Source organism: Heliangelus exortis, chromosome 9 (genome assembly GCF_036169615.1).
Source record: "Heliangelus exortis chromosome 9, bHelExo1.hap1, whole genome shotgun sequence".
Lineage (NCBI taxonomy): Eukaryota > Metazoa > Chordata > Aves > Apodiformes > Trochilidae > Heliangelus > Heliangelus exortis.
The window spans coordinates 17,234,429-17,251,074 of record NC_092430.1 but is presented as its reverse complement, the minus strand read 5'-3'; the positions used below and the strand labels follow the sequence as shown (position 1 = coordinate 17,251,074).

The following is a 16,646-nucleotide window of genomic DNA, read 5'->3' as shown; positions in this document are numbered from 1 at the left end:
TCAAATGCATTCTGAAATCTACATGGGGTATAAAAATGCTCTTCCCAGAGGTGGTGGCTCTGGGCATTGCCAGAACCCCTGGGTGTGGTACATGGGAGAACAGAATTGTGGAGGGGTGCCTCAGTTAGGTGTGAGCCAATTAGTTTGTCCATTTAGCTGAGGCATGTGGGGGTGATAGCTTGAATCTGGAAGTAACAGGGCTGCAACAATGCAACCCTTCATTTGGGCATTGGGCTACTGACTCAGGCTGAAAGTGAAGGCAAAGCCTATGTGTTCCCTGATGAAGAACTGCAGATGGAAGCCCAACTGCTGGTGACAAAATGTGCGTAAATAGCAATGAACCTACAGCTCAGTACACCAGAGAGCTGGCCTGAAAAAAGGAGTCCGCTCACACAATGGACTTTGTAACAATGATGGTGTACAGCAGTCTAGGTTGAACATGTCTCTTTATTGGTGCCCGAAAGCGCAATTAAGACAACTGCTTGAAGTCTGGTGAAGCAAAGCTTGGTGCCTACAAAGGAGGGACAGGGCAGGAGAAATTTATGTGGTGTTTCCTGAGACTTGGGTGAGAATCAAAGTTCTGTGACCACAGGGGCAATGGCACATGACCTTGCAACAGCTGAGCCATGTCAGATGTGGCAGAGCTGCCAGAGTTAAGAGTGCCTATTAGTGGGAGAGGCACATTGAGGAAGATCTGTGCAAGGTACAGCTGGCAGAAGCAGGAACAGTGCCCAAACAGGACCAGTGAAGAGCAAGTGCCAGAAAGCAAGTGCTATGAGGCTGGCCTTGTTACCCAAGCAAGATTTAAAAATCAAGGTCAGAGTCAGGTCTGTTAGTGGATGTAGCAAATGCTCTGTTGCTCTACCAGTTTCCTTCCTCGAGGAAAAGAACTTTACAATTGTTATTATTACTCTTTTGTTTATCCACCATATTAGTTTTATTTCTTTAATATAAAGCTGTTGTTTAAAAAAAAATTATCTTTTTTTGTGAAGGAGCTCAGTATCATAAGGTCTAGTGCTCTTTTCTCAGACTTCTGGAGAGGGGGTCAAATAGACATTTTTATCATGGCTCACATAGTTTTGAAGCTGGCACTTACTGCTACTGCAGCTAATCAGAGCTTAGAAGAGAATGTCTTAGCAGAAGAGAGGTGCTAGTAGAAGAGTTGTGTTAGCTTAGTAGGTCAAGCAGACAAAGCTGATGTGGCTCTTCTGCTCTCCAATCTGTACCTAGCTCTGTCTGATGTAGCATTGTGTTAATGTACATTCTGTCAGGAGTGAGGGTTGGTTGAACGGGCCCGCAGGATCCATATTGCTTTATATCTCCATTTAAAGCGTCTTTAAAAAAAACCCAACAGCGATACAGGGTCTTTTACAATTTTTTTAGGAAGGACTTGTGTCTCCATTGGGAAAATTATTTAAAATGCTATAAATGAAGTTGTTTGAGACTTCTGCTCTATCATCTTAGTGTAAAAAATTTCGATTAGAAACATTTTGTGCTGATTTCTTTGATTGCCTGCCACAATATGCTCTGGCTATCTCATTCCCAATTTCCATCCCAGTGTTTTCATTCCACAGTTACCATGCCCAGTGTTTTCAAAACTAATATTCAAAACTGATACACACACAAACTGTGTGTGGCACCAAGTAGGTACTTGAGGTTCACAGGGAAGGTGCTGCGTGCAGCACCCTTTCTGTCCCCAGTTTTTGGCAGATGGCTTGCAGAGAAGGCAGCTCCTACAGTTTTTTTTTTCTTCTAGAGCCCCTCTGCTGTGCCTCCAAGCAGTCAGTGGTGAGCTGATGCAAGAGGAGTGAAGGAGGGTGAAGGCTGATCTGATCCTAGGGAGGGACCTGTGCTTTCTCAAGAACTGCTATGGATCCAGGAGACTGGTTCTCTACAAGATAAGGGAGGTATCTGCCCTCTTCAAGGGTCAAGTTTTGTTTGCATGCTTCTACTGCCCTATTTCTCTTTATCTGTTGATGTTCTTCCCTCTCAGATAGTATCTAAAAAAGATGTCCTCTCCTAGCATCATTCCTCTGGGTAGGGCAGCAAGTGAGTGAGATAAGGAATGTCTGAAATCCTGTCATTACCCTGAGAGAGTGAGGTACCTCTTTGAGTAGCTTGCCTCTAGTATTTGCCTGGCAAACACCCTAGCAGCTCCATGCTTTGTGGGTGGGAAGTGGAGATTACTCCTGAAACTGAATTAGGGGCATGGAACATAAGTAAGGTGGTGCAAACCAGCTGCCATGAGGGTGGTAGGGCACAGGACACAGTGTATTTCAGTTCAGAAGCCTAAGGGAGGGCAAAGAGATTCTCTGGTAAGAGGGATACCTTTCTGCTTCTAGGGTGAACAAATTTGCTTAATACCTCACAAATTTCATTTTTATCTGTGCCTGCTCCATAAGTTTGGCTTGTGAGTAGTAGCTAAGCCATCTAGGTGATTTGCCAGAATGCCACAGGCTCCTGTCTGAGCCAGATGAGTTCCAAGGTTGTGCTGTTCCTGAGTAAGGGCTGAAGAACTGCCAAAGATGTATTGTCCAAAATTTGCCCCTTAGCAGAGGTATAGGTTCTACTTTTGTAAAGGAAAAGCAATCCACAGCTCCAAAACAGAGCTGCTTAGTTGTGCAAGAGCGCTTGTGAAAGCAGCTCATGAAGACAATTGTGTGTCACCTGTGACTCTTGCTGCAGGCAACACGGTGGAAACCAGCTGAGGGACATTTGGAGGGCATGAAGAAATTTTGCTTTCCACTTGGCCATGAAGTCCTCACAGCCTCAGTTATCTGTGCAGCTGAACAGGGGGTGTGTGGACACTCAGGTGTTACACCATGACAGCCAACAAATTCTTGTTACCCAATAGCAGATTAGAGTCTTTTGTTTTATGGGCTGTAGGCAGAAAATTAAGAGGTCCAGCAATCTCCCAAAGAGCTTAAAATTTAAATCACAAAGAAAAATAAAATATTATAAAAGAATAAGCAGAGAACATCAGGATCAAGCAAGAGTATGAGGTGAGTGAAGGAGCAGTGCATGTGGTTAATGCATGTGATGGCTACTGATGAGCCTGAACCTTTCAGCAATCCCATTGGCCTTGCAAGTCTAGACAAAGCTTAGGAATTTTTAAAATTTATTTATTTCTCTGTTCTTGCAAGAGGATTTTTATGAAACCAGTACTGTGGGTAGGGATTTTTGTCACAGCAACTACTATGGCACAAGGGGGTATGTAATTATATCCCTTGAAGAGCTGACAATTACCAGATTTTTACACTTGCAATGTAATGGAATTATGTCATATATGCTTAAAAATAAGAACACTTCATTCTCTGGGGTGTGGAAGTGAAGTGATAAAGAGAGAAGGACTGGGAGGCACAGAAATTTCAACACCTTTTTCTCTCTTTAGGGAGGTACCAGCAAAACAAGATAAAGTGGGTCTATCCTCTGTCTATAGAACAGTTTTTCTGAGACATCGTAGCCTTGTAAATCAGAAGTGAGATGTTAGCAGTAAGTGTGATGCTGGTACTTTTTGCAGTGTTTCTCCTGTTTCTGCAGTTTCTGAAACTGCAATGGATGCGAAGACAATTTCCTCCTGGACCAACTCCATTCCCCATCTTTGGCAATCTGCTGCAGATGAACTTCCAAATTCATCATGAGATCCTCAAAAAGGTAGGTATTTTCAGGTTACTAATTAACAGACTAACCAGTTGACTGAAAATTAAATGTGAGTGTTTAACATAGGCTTATTTTGAATGCTAGGGAGGGATTTATTCTAAATTTTATAAATGTGAAAATAGGGGAGGATAATTAAGATATGTTTCTTGGTATGAAAATTTCCACATTACTATGAAACATCACGAACAAAACAGTACTGATAATATTCCTGTCGTACACATAGGAAAAAAGATACATTTTAAAGCAGTGTCCTTAATCCTGTGCAATCTTCTGTGTGTCTGTGTATTGACTGTTGTTGCACTGGCAGTTTCTAAATATCCCATAAAATAGCTACTGAATGCATATATGTTTCTGCTACAAAAAGAAGGAATTTTTAATACTTATTCAACAGATTTCTCAAAAGATCCTAGAATATAGATTTCTCAAAATATCTTAGAATATTTTTCTTTCTGACATACAGTTTGGTCAGATTTTCACAAGAGACTTCAGTTTGCTCAGCCCGAGCAAGCTTTTATGTAGCTGAATTAATTCATAGTGTGCCTATGCTCCATCTCTTTTGTAAGTCCAGTTGTAATGTGCACCACTTCTCAAATTTGTATCCTAGTGTTTTATATTCCTCATACATGTATGTTAAATATCTAAAAATTAAATATATAAGTAATAGCACCTCACTTTCACCCTTTATTCTAAACCTTCATTTTCCCTGGTTCTTCCTTGTCCTGACAGTTCTCTTCTCCTGTGTTGCATATTTCAAAGCAAAAGGGTATGACTCCACAACACAAAATGACAGCCAGTGCATGTCTTGTGTGTGTTCTTCTATTTCTGAACCCTCAAACATGAAGAGTGGTATTCCTCATCCCAAGATTTCGAAAGCCAGTAACTTCTAGTGGTGCCTGTGTGTACAACGTCGTGGAGACAAGGCTATAATAGCTGAGCTAGAAAAGAGAGGGTGATTCCTGCTGTACCCACCTCCTCATCTGCTTTCGCTACACTTGATGCATTAAAGGGAATCTGTAGATGATTCACATAAAACTCATAAGCTAAAGTTTCCTCCTAAAAATATGTAAGCATTCATCTGCAATGAATATGAATTGTAAGATGTGCTGAATGACATTATAGAAATTGGCAATATTGACTGTCTGACACTTTAGAAACGTCTTGATCTTTAGTAAATGGGACTCTAGATAGAAACCTGACTTTAAGCTATATTATATGTAAGGATAGATTTGATACTCTCTTCTCAAAGTCAGTCACCCCTGGGCATCTGCTGAGGGAAAAGATCTGTTTCATCTTGTTTGATTTAAATCTACTGGCTTTCCCTCATGTTGCTCTGATGCTGCTTTGTTCTACAGATGGCCAAAACTCATGGTAATGTCTTCACCTTATGGCTTTCAAACATTCCAGTAGTTGTCCTGCAAGGGTTTCAGGCAGTGAAGGAAGGTCTGACTGTTCATGCTGAAGATGTTGCTGGAAGGCCAGTAAAACATGCCTTTCATCTTTTGACTCGTGGAAATGGTAATTATTACTTTCACAAATTCTTTTCCTGTGTTCTAATCATGTTTGAGATTCAAAGTCTCAAAATCCTTAACTTAAAGTAGAAATTTTTAAATGTTTTTATGCAACATTTTAAAAAAATTATTATTCTGTTAGAGCGATAATAGCAGAATATAGCTATTGTAAGAGTTTCTATGCAGAAAACAGATGTCTGGAAGAAGACAGATGTCCAGAAGAAGAGAGGAAAGAGGAATGCTGACAGACTGCTGGCAAAGCTTTGAAAAAATTAGAATGAAAGAAAATCCTCTTTGACTTATTAACTGTATCAGTTTGTTAATTTGCAAGGCATTAACAGCCTAAGTTCGTTATGATCCTAGGTGTTATGTTCTCTAATGGTCATCTCTGGAAGCAACAGAGGCGTTTTGGACTTGCAACAATGAGGAAAATGGGAGTGGGTAAAAGGGACCAGGAGTATCGACTGCAGGAGGAGGCCGGTCACCTGGTGGAATACTTGAGGAAAACAAATGGTCAGTGACTCAGTGTGTAGGTCAGGCTGTGCAATGGGTGATTTTGCTGAAGAATGGGTCATCTGTAGTTTTTCTAACTATTTGATTACAAAAATGGATTTAAAGTGTTCATACAGAGCTGAGTCTAAAAGGTCTGCATCATATGACCTGCCTGAGAAAATTCCTTGCAGAAGTGCTACACGTGAAACCCCACAGTATGAACTTAGAACTGAGACTCCGTGGTCCCTATCTGTGTCATTACTTGTTAGACAGTTTTACATTACTCACAGTCACAGAACCAGGGTAACAGCAAACAGTGACAAAATAAGTGTCACAAAAAGCGCCATATCCCTCTGTAGAAAAGAAAAATAATGCAAGAATTATTAAAAGCTTTTGTCAAGGCCGCATAGCCCTGTGACTCTGCTCTGGCAGTAAAAAAAGTTCATCTTGCATAGCCCGTGGTAGCATCCTCTGTGGGAGAGGATGTTTCTGTTATTTAGGTGTAAAGGATATGAGGAAAGAACAGGAAGTGGTTCTTTTGTCAGTGCAGCTGCTTGGCCATACGATATCTCAGATGAACTTTTTTTGTAACCTGGTTACTGTCAGACACAAGATCTACTGATGCTGAGGTTCTGTGAAATCTGGGTATTTTTTGCACTGCTACTACTACTACTATTTCCATTCCCACCAGCAGAGTTGCCTTTTTTTTTAACTAACAGTGTTTTTCAGATATCTGAAGTTACTTTTTACTTACTTACCTTTTACCAAAGAACTGCAATTTGCCATTCAGCAATTTAATTAACATCACAAGTGTTCATAAAATGTTATCAGCTCAGCTTTCTGTTGGAAAAGGAGGAATAAGAGTTAATGGTGAATGCTCTTCACTGTGTTTACAGGAAAACCTCTGGACCCCACTATGCCTGTTGTTCATACTGTCTCAAATGTGATTTGTTCTGTGATTTTTGGACATCGCTTCTCTAAAGATGATGAAAATTTTCACCGCTTGATTGAATCCATTGATACTATAACAGCATTTGGGAACAGCGTCCTTTTTTTTGTGAGGAAATGTTTTTGTTTGTTTGCTTGCTTTATGTAGATAGACAATCAAAAAGGCAACTTACTTGCTACTTTTATAATAACAACAACAAAATACTAATGTACCTGAAATTGGTGGAATACCCATGGGAACAGTAATTCCAGATGCCTGGTTCAAAACTTATTTAAATTGCTTATGCTTCATCATAGCACAGATATTTCCCATGCCTGGTGGCCACAGAAGGTGGCCACTAAAGGCTTCCTATATGTTTGGGATATGTACAAAGGAATTCCTTGCAAAAGCTTTAACTTTACAGCTCCAGTGTTTGAAACTATAACTGAAACTCAGTAGAAAAATATAGGTAAAAATATCTGAAAAGCTCTAGAATAGGCTTATTTTAAACTATCCGACAAAGTGGCTTTATTCACTCTATGACATCCTATGACTATAAACAATTGTTGAGTAATATGGGTCTTTACTACATCCTTCTCTAAAGTTAGCTGAATTCATAGAAATCTAAGTAGAGCAACTGTTTTGTGCAAAGGTAACATCAAGAAATTGCATAATGGTAGCTTCTTCCTGTAGTTTTTGGCAGCAACACCTGTATTACCTCTACATGTCCTGGTGAGTATTCAGTAACGTACACTGAATTATCTGCTGGATTATATTTGTCTCCATTCAAGGCAACAGTTCCTGACTTCACTGAACAGAAAAAAATTGCTGCCCTTCTTCTGTGTAAAGCTGTGGAACAGACTGCCTCAAGCAAGTGCAGTTTTATCATTAAGTTTTTATGAATGGGAACTGCAATACTGTATATAGTCAAGAAGTCAATTTAGCAACACATCAGAGAGCTTGCTTCTGCAGAACTTGCTGGAACTTATCTGGCTTTGTATCTTGCATGATTTCTCCTTTCTCTTACTAGCTGGAAACTGCTGTAATCAAGGTCCTAGAAAATCTGTGGACTGATTTGATAATTTTGGTAAAAAAACCCAAACCAAACCAAACCAAAAAGTACTTCTGATTTTTCTCTCCCAGAAGATGCAGGTACAGTGATTCCTAAGTTATCTTCTAACCAGAGTAAACACAGGATCAGGTATTTCCAAACTGCTCTCAGTAGGTGTCTGTATAAGCTGTTCTTAAATATTCTTAATAGTGTGTCCACAGCCAATAAAAACATTCCAGTCCAATATTTCATTCTGTCCTGCTCTCCACAGTGCTTTCACAGTGATGTACAATCCTTTAGTGATGGTCTGTACTAATCTGTTTTCCTGGTAAGCGGACAGGTAGTTTTAAGCAAAATTATGCAATAGGGCAAAGAAGAAATACAATCTGGGGATCAGAATAGGTTTGTGGGAAGATAAATCTTTGTAATGCAGCTGCCATTTGAATAGGTGAGCCCAAGAGCTATGACCTAATGCATAATTTAGGCGGCAGTAATTCTGTAAATTGGAAGAATATGGTGCAATCTCTGACAGGGGAAAAAAAGAAATGGAAATGAAGTAGTGGAATTAATGTTAGTACTGTTTTATTTATTTTCTACTGAAATGTGGTTTTATAGTGGTATAAGTGCAAGAATGGGACTAAGCAATGAATAAACAGTAGGGAATCCACACAGCCCAGTATTTCTACTTCAGCAAGTTGTTTTGTGTATCACAAAGATGTTACATCTTTCCTTGTTATACATGAGAAGGTGTAGCTGAGTAAAATCCCCCTGTGTTTGGTATACGAATTTAAGAAGACAATCCTGGGTTTATATATATTTTTTTTCAGATAGGAGATGTATCAAGAAAGTCAGACTTGATCTGTTTTTTCATTGATGATTTATTAATTATATGTATGTTGGATAAACTGAGAACAGGGGTACATTTTATATGAGGTCCTTACTACTGAAGTTCAGCTGAGCAAAGGTGTACAGAGGAACTTAATTTATTCTTTTTACATCACAATGGAAAATGTATAGCATAAAGCTAAGAGAAATTCTGCTCCACAGAAAAATGAGATTAAGAAAGCTTCTAATGAATCATGGGATAGGCCCTATCTATTCAACATAATAGTGAAGATGCAGTCATCAGTCTTTAATTTGCTTTTTCCACTACCCAAAAGCCTGTATTAGAATTCAAATTAAGTTTGTTAGGGTCAGTATACTACATAACTAAAATAACTCTTTTACAGGTATTGGAAATGTTTCCCTGGCTTTCAATGAATTTCCTAGCACCAGTGAAACAGACCTTATCCAGCATAAATTTTGTTCGCAATCTATTAGAAATGGAAGTTGAAGGCCACAAAGAAAGAGGAAAACAAGATGAAAATAAAGATTTTATTGATTACTATTTGGATGAAATAGAAAAAGTGAGTATCTCTGAACTCTTCAAGCACTCCATTGATTATTATGAAAGTCTAACAAATTCAGAAGTATACGTTTTTTCTGTAGAGAAGCTTATATGTAGATGAATTTTAAATAGCTGACACTAAGAGACGGCAGAAGAAGAATGTAAAAATAATGTAAGTAGATTTACAGGTAGATTATTCATAATCAGAATAACAGTTACTGAAGAATCTAAGGAAATGTTTTCATATTATTCAGAAAGTTTTATTTTCTAGCCCCTTTAAAACTTTTTTTTATTTTGGATAATATCAATAAATATTCCTGTAATGCAAGGTGAATTACTTTTTTTGTGTGTGTGTGCCAGAACTTGATCTTTCCATTTCATATCTGCAGACTAAAGGAGATGATGATGCTACTTATGATGAAGAAAACTTGATCCAGACTATGTTTGACCTCTTTCTGGCAGGTACAGAAACTACAGCCACCACTTTACGTTGGGCATTGCTCTATATGGTGGTTTATCCTGATATTCAAGGTAAGCACATCCAAACATTTCTGCAACTGTGTAGAAATTAGACATGCTCAAATAGTAGCAGAGCTACTTGTTGGGGTGAATGGGAAGCAGGTGAACTTGATGCATATCTTTCTCCTGCTGTATCCTTTCTAACATACAGGCTAGTAATTTTAGGATTCATTTTTAAGACATCCATATAGACTTTAGAGTGTGATTCTTCTAATCAGATGAGATAAACTGCACCATTGTCCATCGACTGAAAATGGTTGGACTTCCACCGAGGACAAGGTGGAGTCTTTAGGTTGTCCTTTTCAACCCGTGATTGCTACTCTTTGTTGTGCTCAGGGCTTCTTTGCAGCACAAATAACTTCAATACAGTGGGAGGTTGCTAAACAGCTTGAAACTGTATGCTTTTAGTAATGATAGGCACAGAGGAAAGGCAGAGGATGGCAGAAAAAAAGTGAAAAGGAAGAGTCAGTGTACAGGATAGAAAGGATTAAAAAGCATACAAATCACTGCAAAGCCCTCATATTTGAGAGTTTAAGTTGTGTACCAGGCACAGCAGAAGAGTGGCAAGACGAAAATGGTGGGAGTGATAAGGAGAAAGGATCTTCCACTGTTGTTACCTCATAGCTCCTCAGAAGACCTTACATTTGAGGGTGGGTAGCACATACTGAACTTCCACAGCATGATCTTTCATTTTCTCAGGGTATATTAAAAGAGCCTGATGTTTCCTGATGCATGGGGTCAATCTAATTGACATGATAAAGGCTGTAGTTTTGATCAGACCATTCCAGCTCAGAAATCAATCAGAAATTACCATTAGAGTTCAGACTGTAAGGGCAAAAAAAAAAAAAAAAAAAGTCCTTGAGAAAAATTAATTTGTGTAAGTGCTTCCCAAGGCAGGTAATTACAGAATAGCAATCAGGCCATCTGTAGATGACAAACAGAATTATGGAGTTCTGAGTGAAGAACAATCCTTTGTCAGTTACTAAACTGGTCTCCTAATATACACTTAGTATTTCATTTTCCAGTTGCTTCCCTGCCTGTAAAAATAAATATTAATAAAACTATTTTTATAAATTACCTCAGAGCAGCAAACATAGTAGGAACCTAAAGATGTTTATACAATAAGTACCTATCTTTGTCTACTATAATTATTTTAAAATATTACTTGGGTATGAAACCCATAAACAACTTAATTGTCAAATTTTATTCAGGTCATCTGTATGGGAATATGAAGACATCACTATTTTGTAAAATATCTTTTTCATCTTGTTGGATGCTATTCCTACTGTAAAAATAATAGGTAAAATTATGAGTATAGAGCTTATAGACTATTTGTTGTATATTTAAAGCTGAATATTCCTCCTTAGAGAAAGTCCAGAAAGAACTGGATGATGTTCTGGGTTGTTCCCATTTAATTTGCTATGAGGACAGGAAGAAGTTGCCCTACACAAACGCTGTAATTCACGAGATCCAGCGCTACAGTAATGTAGTCTTAATTGCACTTCCCAGACAGAGTGTGAAGGACACATTGCTACTGGGATTTCCTGTTCCAAAGGTACAAATATGCTGCATATTTGAACATCTGTTGTCTGTTACACTTTTAACAGTTTTAAAAACTGATTTAACGTAACTTTTTTAAGCACTGAAGCCATCACAGCTGCTGATTACCAAAATACTGTCCTTCTTTTAAGTTTCTTTTGATTTAATTTCTTGTTTAGTTGGAAAGCAACTGTGACTGGGAATCATTAGGTCCTTGGTACAATAGAGGCATTTAGAAAGGCTTTTGAAGGTTTTCCTGATTGGGGACACCAGCTCTTGTATGCTACAGGTTCTAGCATTGCCATTAAGCTATGATATCCACCAGGGCATCCATCCATCCATCCATCCATCCATCCATCCATCCATCCATCCATCCAGGACATTCACCATCACTTTTGCAAAGTGATGTGCACTTTGTCCTAACTGTTAGTAGGTTCTTAGATTGATATTTCTGTCTACAGAAAACTCACAAATGGTGGCTGGAAATAAACATATTCATTTCTAGCAAACTCAGGTGTATCCCTTGTCAAAAGGACTTATTATCTGGTGAACAGAGGCGATCGAAAAATGGAAAAAAAGGTTTTTCTGAAAAACCTGGAAATTTGCGATTGTTTTCATATCACAAGGTATTTTGCAAACATTATAATGAAACTAAAATATTTTTCAGTTTTATAACTGAAAAGCACATTAGGGCTTGTTTCTAGATACACTCCCATCTCTGTTTTTCATGTAGTTTCATTTTAGGTGCTTTTTTTCTTAATCTGCTCAAAGCAGTTCTAGTATTGCAGAAGTTATTGAGTAACAAATGGAAAAAATAAACTGATATTGATACTCTGCCATTCAAAAGCTGAATAAGTTATGAAAATATTTAATGACAACAGGAAAATCTTTTAACAACAAGCAATCTTTTAACAACATTAATATTATAACATCCTAACATTTTGTTTTACTGAACTTACTGGCAGCAAGTCATAAAGGAAAGGAAGGCACAACAGTTTCAGAAGCTTAAACTACTTATGAAATGTTTTAAAGCAAAAAAAATGTTTTAAAGTAAAAAAAAAAGATATTTTAAATTAGGACTCTAAATTCTTTGCTTCTCTGTTGTTATTTGCTTATCCAATAAGTATGCACAACAAAATAGAACTGAAGCTGCTGCTCCTTTTTTCAGGACACTTTGATTTTAGCAAACATTGATTCTGTTCTGTCTGATCCTGGAAAATGGGAGACACCTGACCAGTTCAACCCAGACCATTTTCTGGATAAAGATGGAAACTTTGTGAACAGAGAAGCATTCTTACCATTTTCAATAGGTATGCGAACTGAACAGGGATTTATTGATTCCATGTGAGAACAACTTAAGATCCATCCATTCCTCTGGAAAGGAATCTAAAAATAAGTTTATAAACACATTCACCTTATTTAAAGATGTCCAGGAAAAGCCCTGTTGTATGTGGAAAGATTGGAAGAGAAGAATTGTCACATAAAAAAATTTAACTGGACATGAGATCCAGTTATTGATTACTATCAAAAGAGTAGCAGCAAAATGCACAGTGCTGGGGAGAGTGTAAATGTGAACTATGCAACCCAAAGGATCATTTATATAACGTCTTGCTGCCTTGTGTAAATATAGAGTAAAACTTTCACTGCTGTTGGAAATACCAATAGATTTTCAGTTCTGAATCATTAAACTATGAAGTCAGTTGAGAGAAAAGGACAAAGACTGCAGAAAGCAAACAAAGAAAGCTACCCAGCAGATTAGGAAGGGAGGTATGATGGGAATCCTCTGGCTGATTGCCTTTTCTGTCTTTTCACAGGGCACCGTGTGTGTATGGGGGAGCTGTTGGCAAGGATGGAGCTCTTCATTGTCTTTTCCACCCTGTTACAGGCATTCACATTCACTCTGCCAGAAGGAGTGAAGGAAGCAAATACAAAGCTTGTTTTTGGGAGCACAATGAAGCCACATCCCTACCAGCTCTGTGCCATTCCTCGGTAGGAAATGGTGCCCCACAGATTCAGGGAAGACTTACCTTGCAAGATGATTTCTGCCTGTGAATTCCTGTTTGCATGTCTTAAGATTTTTGCTTTCCTCTTCATTTGGTTCATCACTACCCTGAAAGATGCTTTTCAAGACAGTTTCATCATGGAGGTTGTACCTACAATCTTTAATTCTTGTTTTCTGTCCAGAAATCTTGGAAAATTTCTCTAGATGCAAATAAAGACATTAAGGGAAGAATTAGAATTGAGCCTTATTTATTGTCAACTGGAAAGAGGATTTACAGAGAAAGAATTTGAAGCTAAATCTATAGATAGAAGACTAATTGTTAAAGATCAGAGTATTCTTTCTCATAAGCCACAGTTGCATTTCTGGAGATAGGCTTAAATGACTTTCCATCTGTATCAGGCTCTTAGTGTGCACAGGAGTTAAAAGAAGCTCTTAGGGAAATCTTTCAAGAGAGTCAGAGAATATGATCTGAGATACGTTTGCCTTAGACTGCTTGGGTTTGTTGTTGTACTAGCTTGTTGGATACAACTCTGTCATTGATACCTGGCAAGACAGTTCAGGGCTTTCACTCACTAAACTAGATAGTGTCTCAGCCCTTCAGATGAAAAGAGAGACATGGCTTCATCAGCCAGGTGTGGAGAGCTCTTCATAATATAGGCAAAGAGCAAGGACTGAAAGACAAATGACAACAGGGGCCAGGCATAAAGTGTTGATAAATTGTGCTTTTTTATGAGCCCACTGGTTGACAGCAAGATGAAATTGTGTCTTATTTGTGACAGGTAATCTTCTGGTGTTTGTTTGCTCCACATCCTTCAATAATTTTTCAGACTCATTTATTCTTTCAGTTCTTGACTTGTTTCTTTATCACAGTTATCTGACTTCACTTCAACCAGCATAAATTAGCATATCACAAACAACAGAAGATTTAACACTACTGAAGAACTCACAAAGCCCTTTCTGAGCCTGGTGCTTAAGGACTCGTAAAAAAGGTGGATACTGAACATTTTGCTAGTTTGGTTGCTGACAGTTAGCAAAGGATTTGTTTTTGACAACACTGAGAGTCTGTTTTTTCTGTATGATGTACAAGGTGGATACTCTGTGCCTATATAGGGAGGCTTAGTTTTTTATACACCAATTATCTGATAGTGCCCTCTGCAGGATTGAAGTCATTATCAGCTGCATTTGGTTCATGTAACTCTGCCTACCTTGTATTTTAAAGCACCTGTCCAACAGGCAGGGATGTGTGAAAACAATCTCATACAGGATGAAACCTGGGTTGCCATTTTCTTCTCCTGCAGGATTACTTTTATGGGATGGCTCAGCCCTCTCCACTGCTGTGGGCTGGACAGCAGTGTGTCCAGACAGGTGGGTAGGGGGTATGAGGCAGAAGATAGAAGGGAATAATGTTATCACTGAAGAAAGCAGCCTGAGACTTTATTGTTATTGACACCAGTAAGAAAATATAATTTTGAAAAATGAGTGTGATTGTCATAAAACTTATGGAAAAAAGACCACGTAGGTAAGTGCCAGCTTCTCCCTTCCTCTGGTAGGCTACTGCCAATAGTCTTGTCAACCGCATTCATTTTATTGCACAAATATGTTTAATTTTGGAGAAGGTAATCACCACCAGCGTATCACTGTTTCTGCACATGACACAAAAGTTACTCAGTCTTTGTTTCTTGGTTTTCTGGATCTCAACCCAGAATCTTCCATGTCCCTAGTGCCAGATTGAGTCCCTGGATCTTTTTCCTCATAATATATGAAATCCATCATGTTGAGAGGGTTTAGGCTGCAATGTCTATATGCTGCTTAAAGGCTTGGAAAATTTTACTTCTCAAAAATAATCACTGGGGATGAGTTATCGTGTTTCATATACATGGCAAAGGAGCTGTGCCATCACAGAGAAGTATCTAGGCAAAAATAAATGGACCCCCATGTTTCAGTTTAACACTTGAAAATCTGGCAGAAATCAAATCTAACCATGGAGGAGCAGGAGATCTAAGGTGGACATTGGAATTTAATCTGAATCTTTGTTGCTTACCATAGAAATATAATATTAAATCATATATATTCTATCTAAGTCCTAGATTGTTACCTGGTGGAGAGAAATATGGGAATTTACTGTGGTTCCTCAGGCAGAGGAAGGCTGTGCTGGGTGAAGAGGAGATACAGAGAAAATCCAATTGTGGCCAGAGAGAAATCTGGTCTTTGACCAGTATGATGGAGGAAGGCAGAGGGGCTAGGTGAGGTGATGCCGGCAGCTGCCTCATGCTGTGGTAGGGAAGGCATTTTATGAGCCAGCCAGCCCAGAGGGAAGGCTGTGGCTGCCATCTTCAGTGAGCAGCCAGGAAGCAACTGAGCTATCACAGGCAAATGTTGCAGAAAGATCTGGGAAAAAAGCAGCTGGAATGGTGCCTGGGGACAACCTGAGGGAAAGGCGGGCTGCTGGCTTGTAGGGAAGCGTTTTACGCAATTGTGTCCTCCAGCTGTTCAGAGGGAACTGCACAGCTCCTCACAGAACAGCTTCTCATGATGGCTGCCTCACAAGGGATGGAGGAGGGCTGGGACTGGGGGTGCCACAGCATGCCCGCTCCCTTCACCAGCATAGAAATGACTATAAGTGATGATCTGCTTTCTGTTCAGCTTCATTTCCTGCCCTTTACTTTCCCTGGCTGCTCCTGTCCCTGTGGTATGCCCCATGGTAGAGGGGAAACAAGGATGTCTGTTTCCAGGGCAGGGCCTTGGTATTGTGAAGGGAAGCAAAGGGCCAAAGTCTAGAAAAGGCAGGAAATCTTTCTTCCTCAGGAAAACACCACCAAATAAAGGTATTAAGGCCTCCTGAAGTGGCTACAGCATGAGAGGAAGCATGGAACCTTGTATCAGAGGAACTTCACAGAAATTGAGTAATAAGGAAGGAACAGCTTCAAGCTGGTGTTAAAACTATGACAAAGAATGTGGGTGAATCTGACAAGGGGCTGAGAAAGTATTTATTTTACGAGTGTTTTGCTTTCAAGGGATGGGTATTTTTCACAGGGAAGCATTTACCCATTAGCATTTCAGTCCGGATCTATAACACAACACAGGGCTGTAACTGTCAGTGTTACATGGTGCCCCCCAGCATCCCTCTCACTGGGTTTTCATGGTCTGGTTGCTGCCATGCATTCTCCTCCAGTGTTAGATTTATGGTTCCTGCATGTAGCAAGCTTTGGCCAAGAGCCTTGGCTGCAGATGGTGTTTATTCTCAAGTTACCATGGCACACACGTCATGACTGGTTCTTGCTGGGGCCCTTAGTTCTCGTTGTAGCTGAGGATTCCTAGTAGGTTTTTTCCATTTGTTTTTATTTTTCCCCCAATCTGTGCCTTTCATAATTGATGTACTTGTTACATGCATATGCTTTATTTCTCCGGCAAGCTTTCTGATGATTGCTCAAAATATCCTTTAGGGTGTCCACCTTTATGCCAAAATTGAAAGAAGCAGGCAGAGCCCTCAGTGAAGTTAGCCATTGCGAATAGGCTAGGGAAAAGACAAAGTAAGGTTATATATATCTAACAAGTTATGT

At 39.2% G+C, this 16,646-nt stretch overlaps 1 protein-coding gene across 4 annotated transcripts in view; it reads left to right on the top strand.

The window, feature by feature from the left end:
- The first annotated feature begins 1,761 nt into the window (after positions 1-1,761).
- Positions 1,762-16,646, top strand: part of LOC139799920 (cytochrome P450 2J6-like) — a 15,669-nt gene continuing 784 nt past the window's right edge. Inside the window, exons 1-10 of one of the 4 annotated variants that reach the window (XM_071752479.1) lie at positions 1,762-3,654; positions 5,013-5,175; positions 5,532-5,681; positions 6,557-6,717; positions 8,869-9,045; positions 9,416-9,557; positions 10,913-11,100; positions 12,253-12,394; positions 12,970-13,073; positions 14,385-14,855. In XM_071752479.1, coding sequence (XP_071608580.1) covers positions 3,484-3,654; positions 5,013-5,175; positions 5,532-5,681; positions 6,557-6,717; positions 8,869-9,045; positions 9,416-9,557; positions 10,913-11,100; positions 12,253-12,394; positions 12,970-13,073; positions 14,385-14,459 — 1,473 coding nt within the window. In that variant the 5' untranslated portion in view covers positions 1,762-3,483 and the 3' untranslated portion in view covers positions 14,460-14,855. Of the gene's footprint in view, positions 3,655-5,012; positions 5,176-5,531; positions 5,682-6,556; positions 6,718-8,868; positions 9,046-9,415; positions 9,558-10,912; positions 11,101-12,252; positions 12,395-12,898; positions 13,318-14,384; positions 14,856-16,646 lie in introns of those variants that run through there. The other 3 variants (XM_071752476.1, XM_071752477.1, XM_071752478.1) reach the window with 3 other exon arrangements.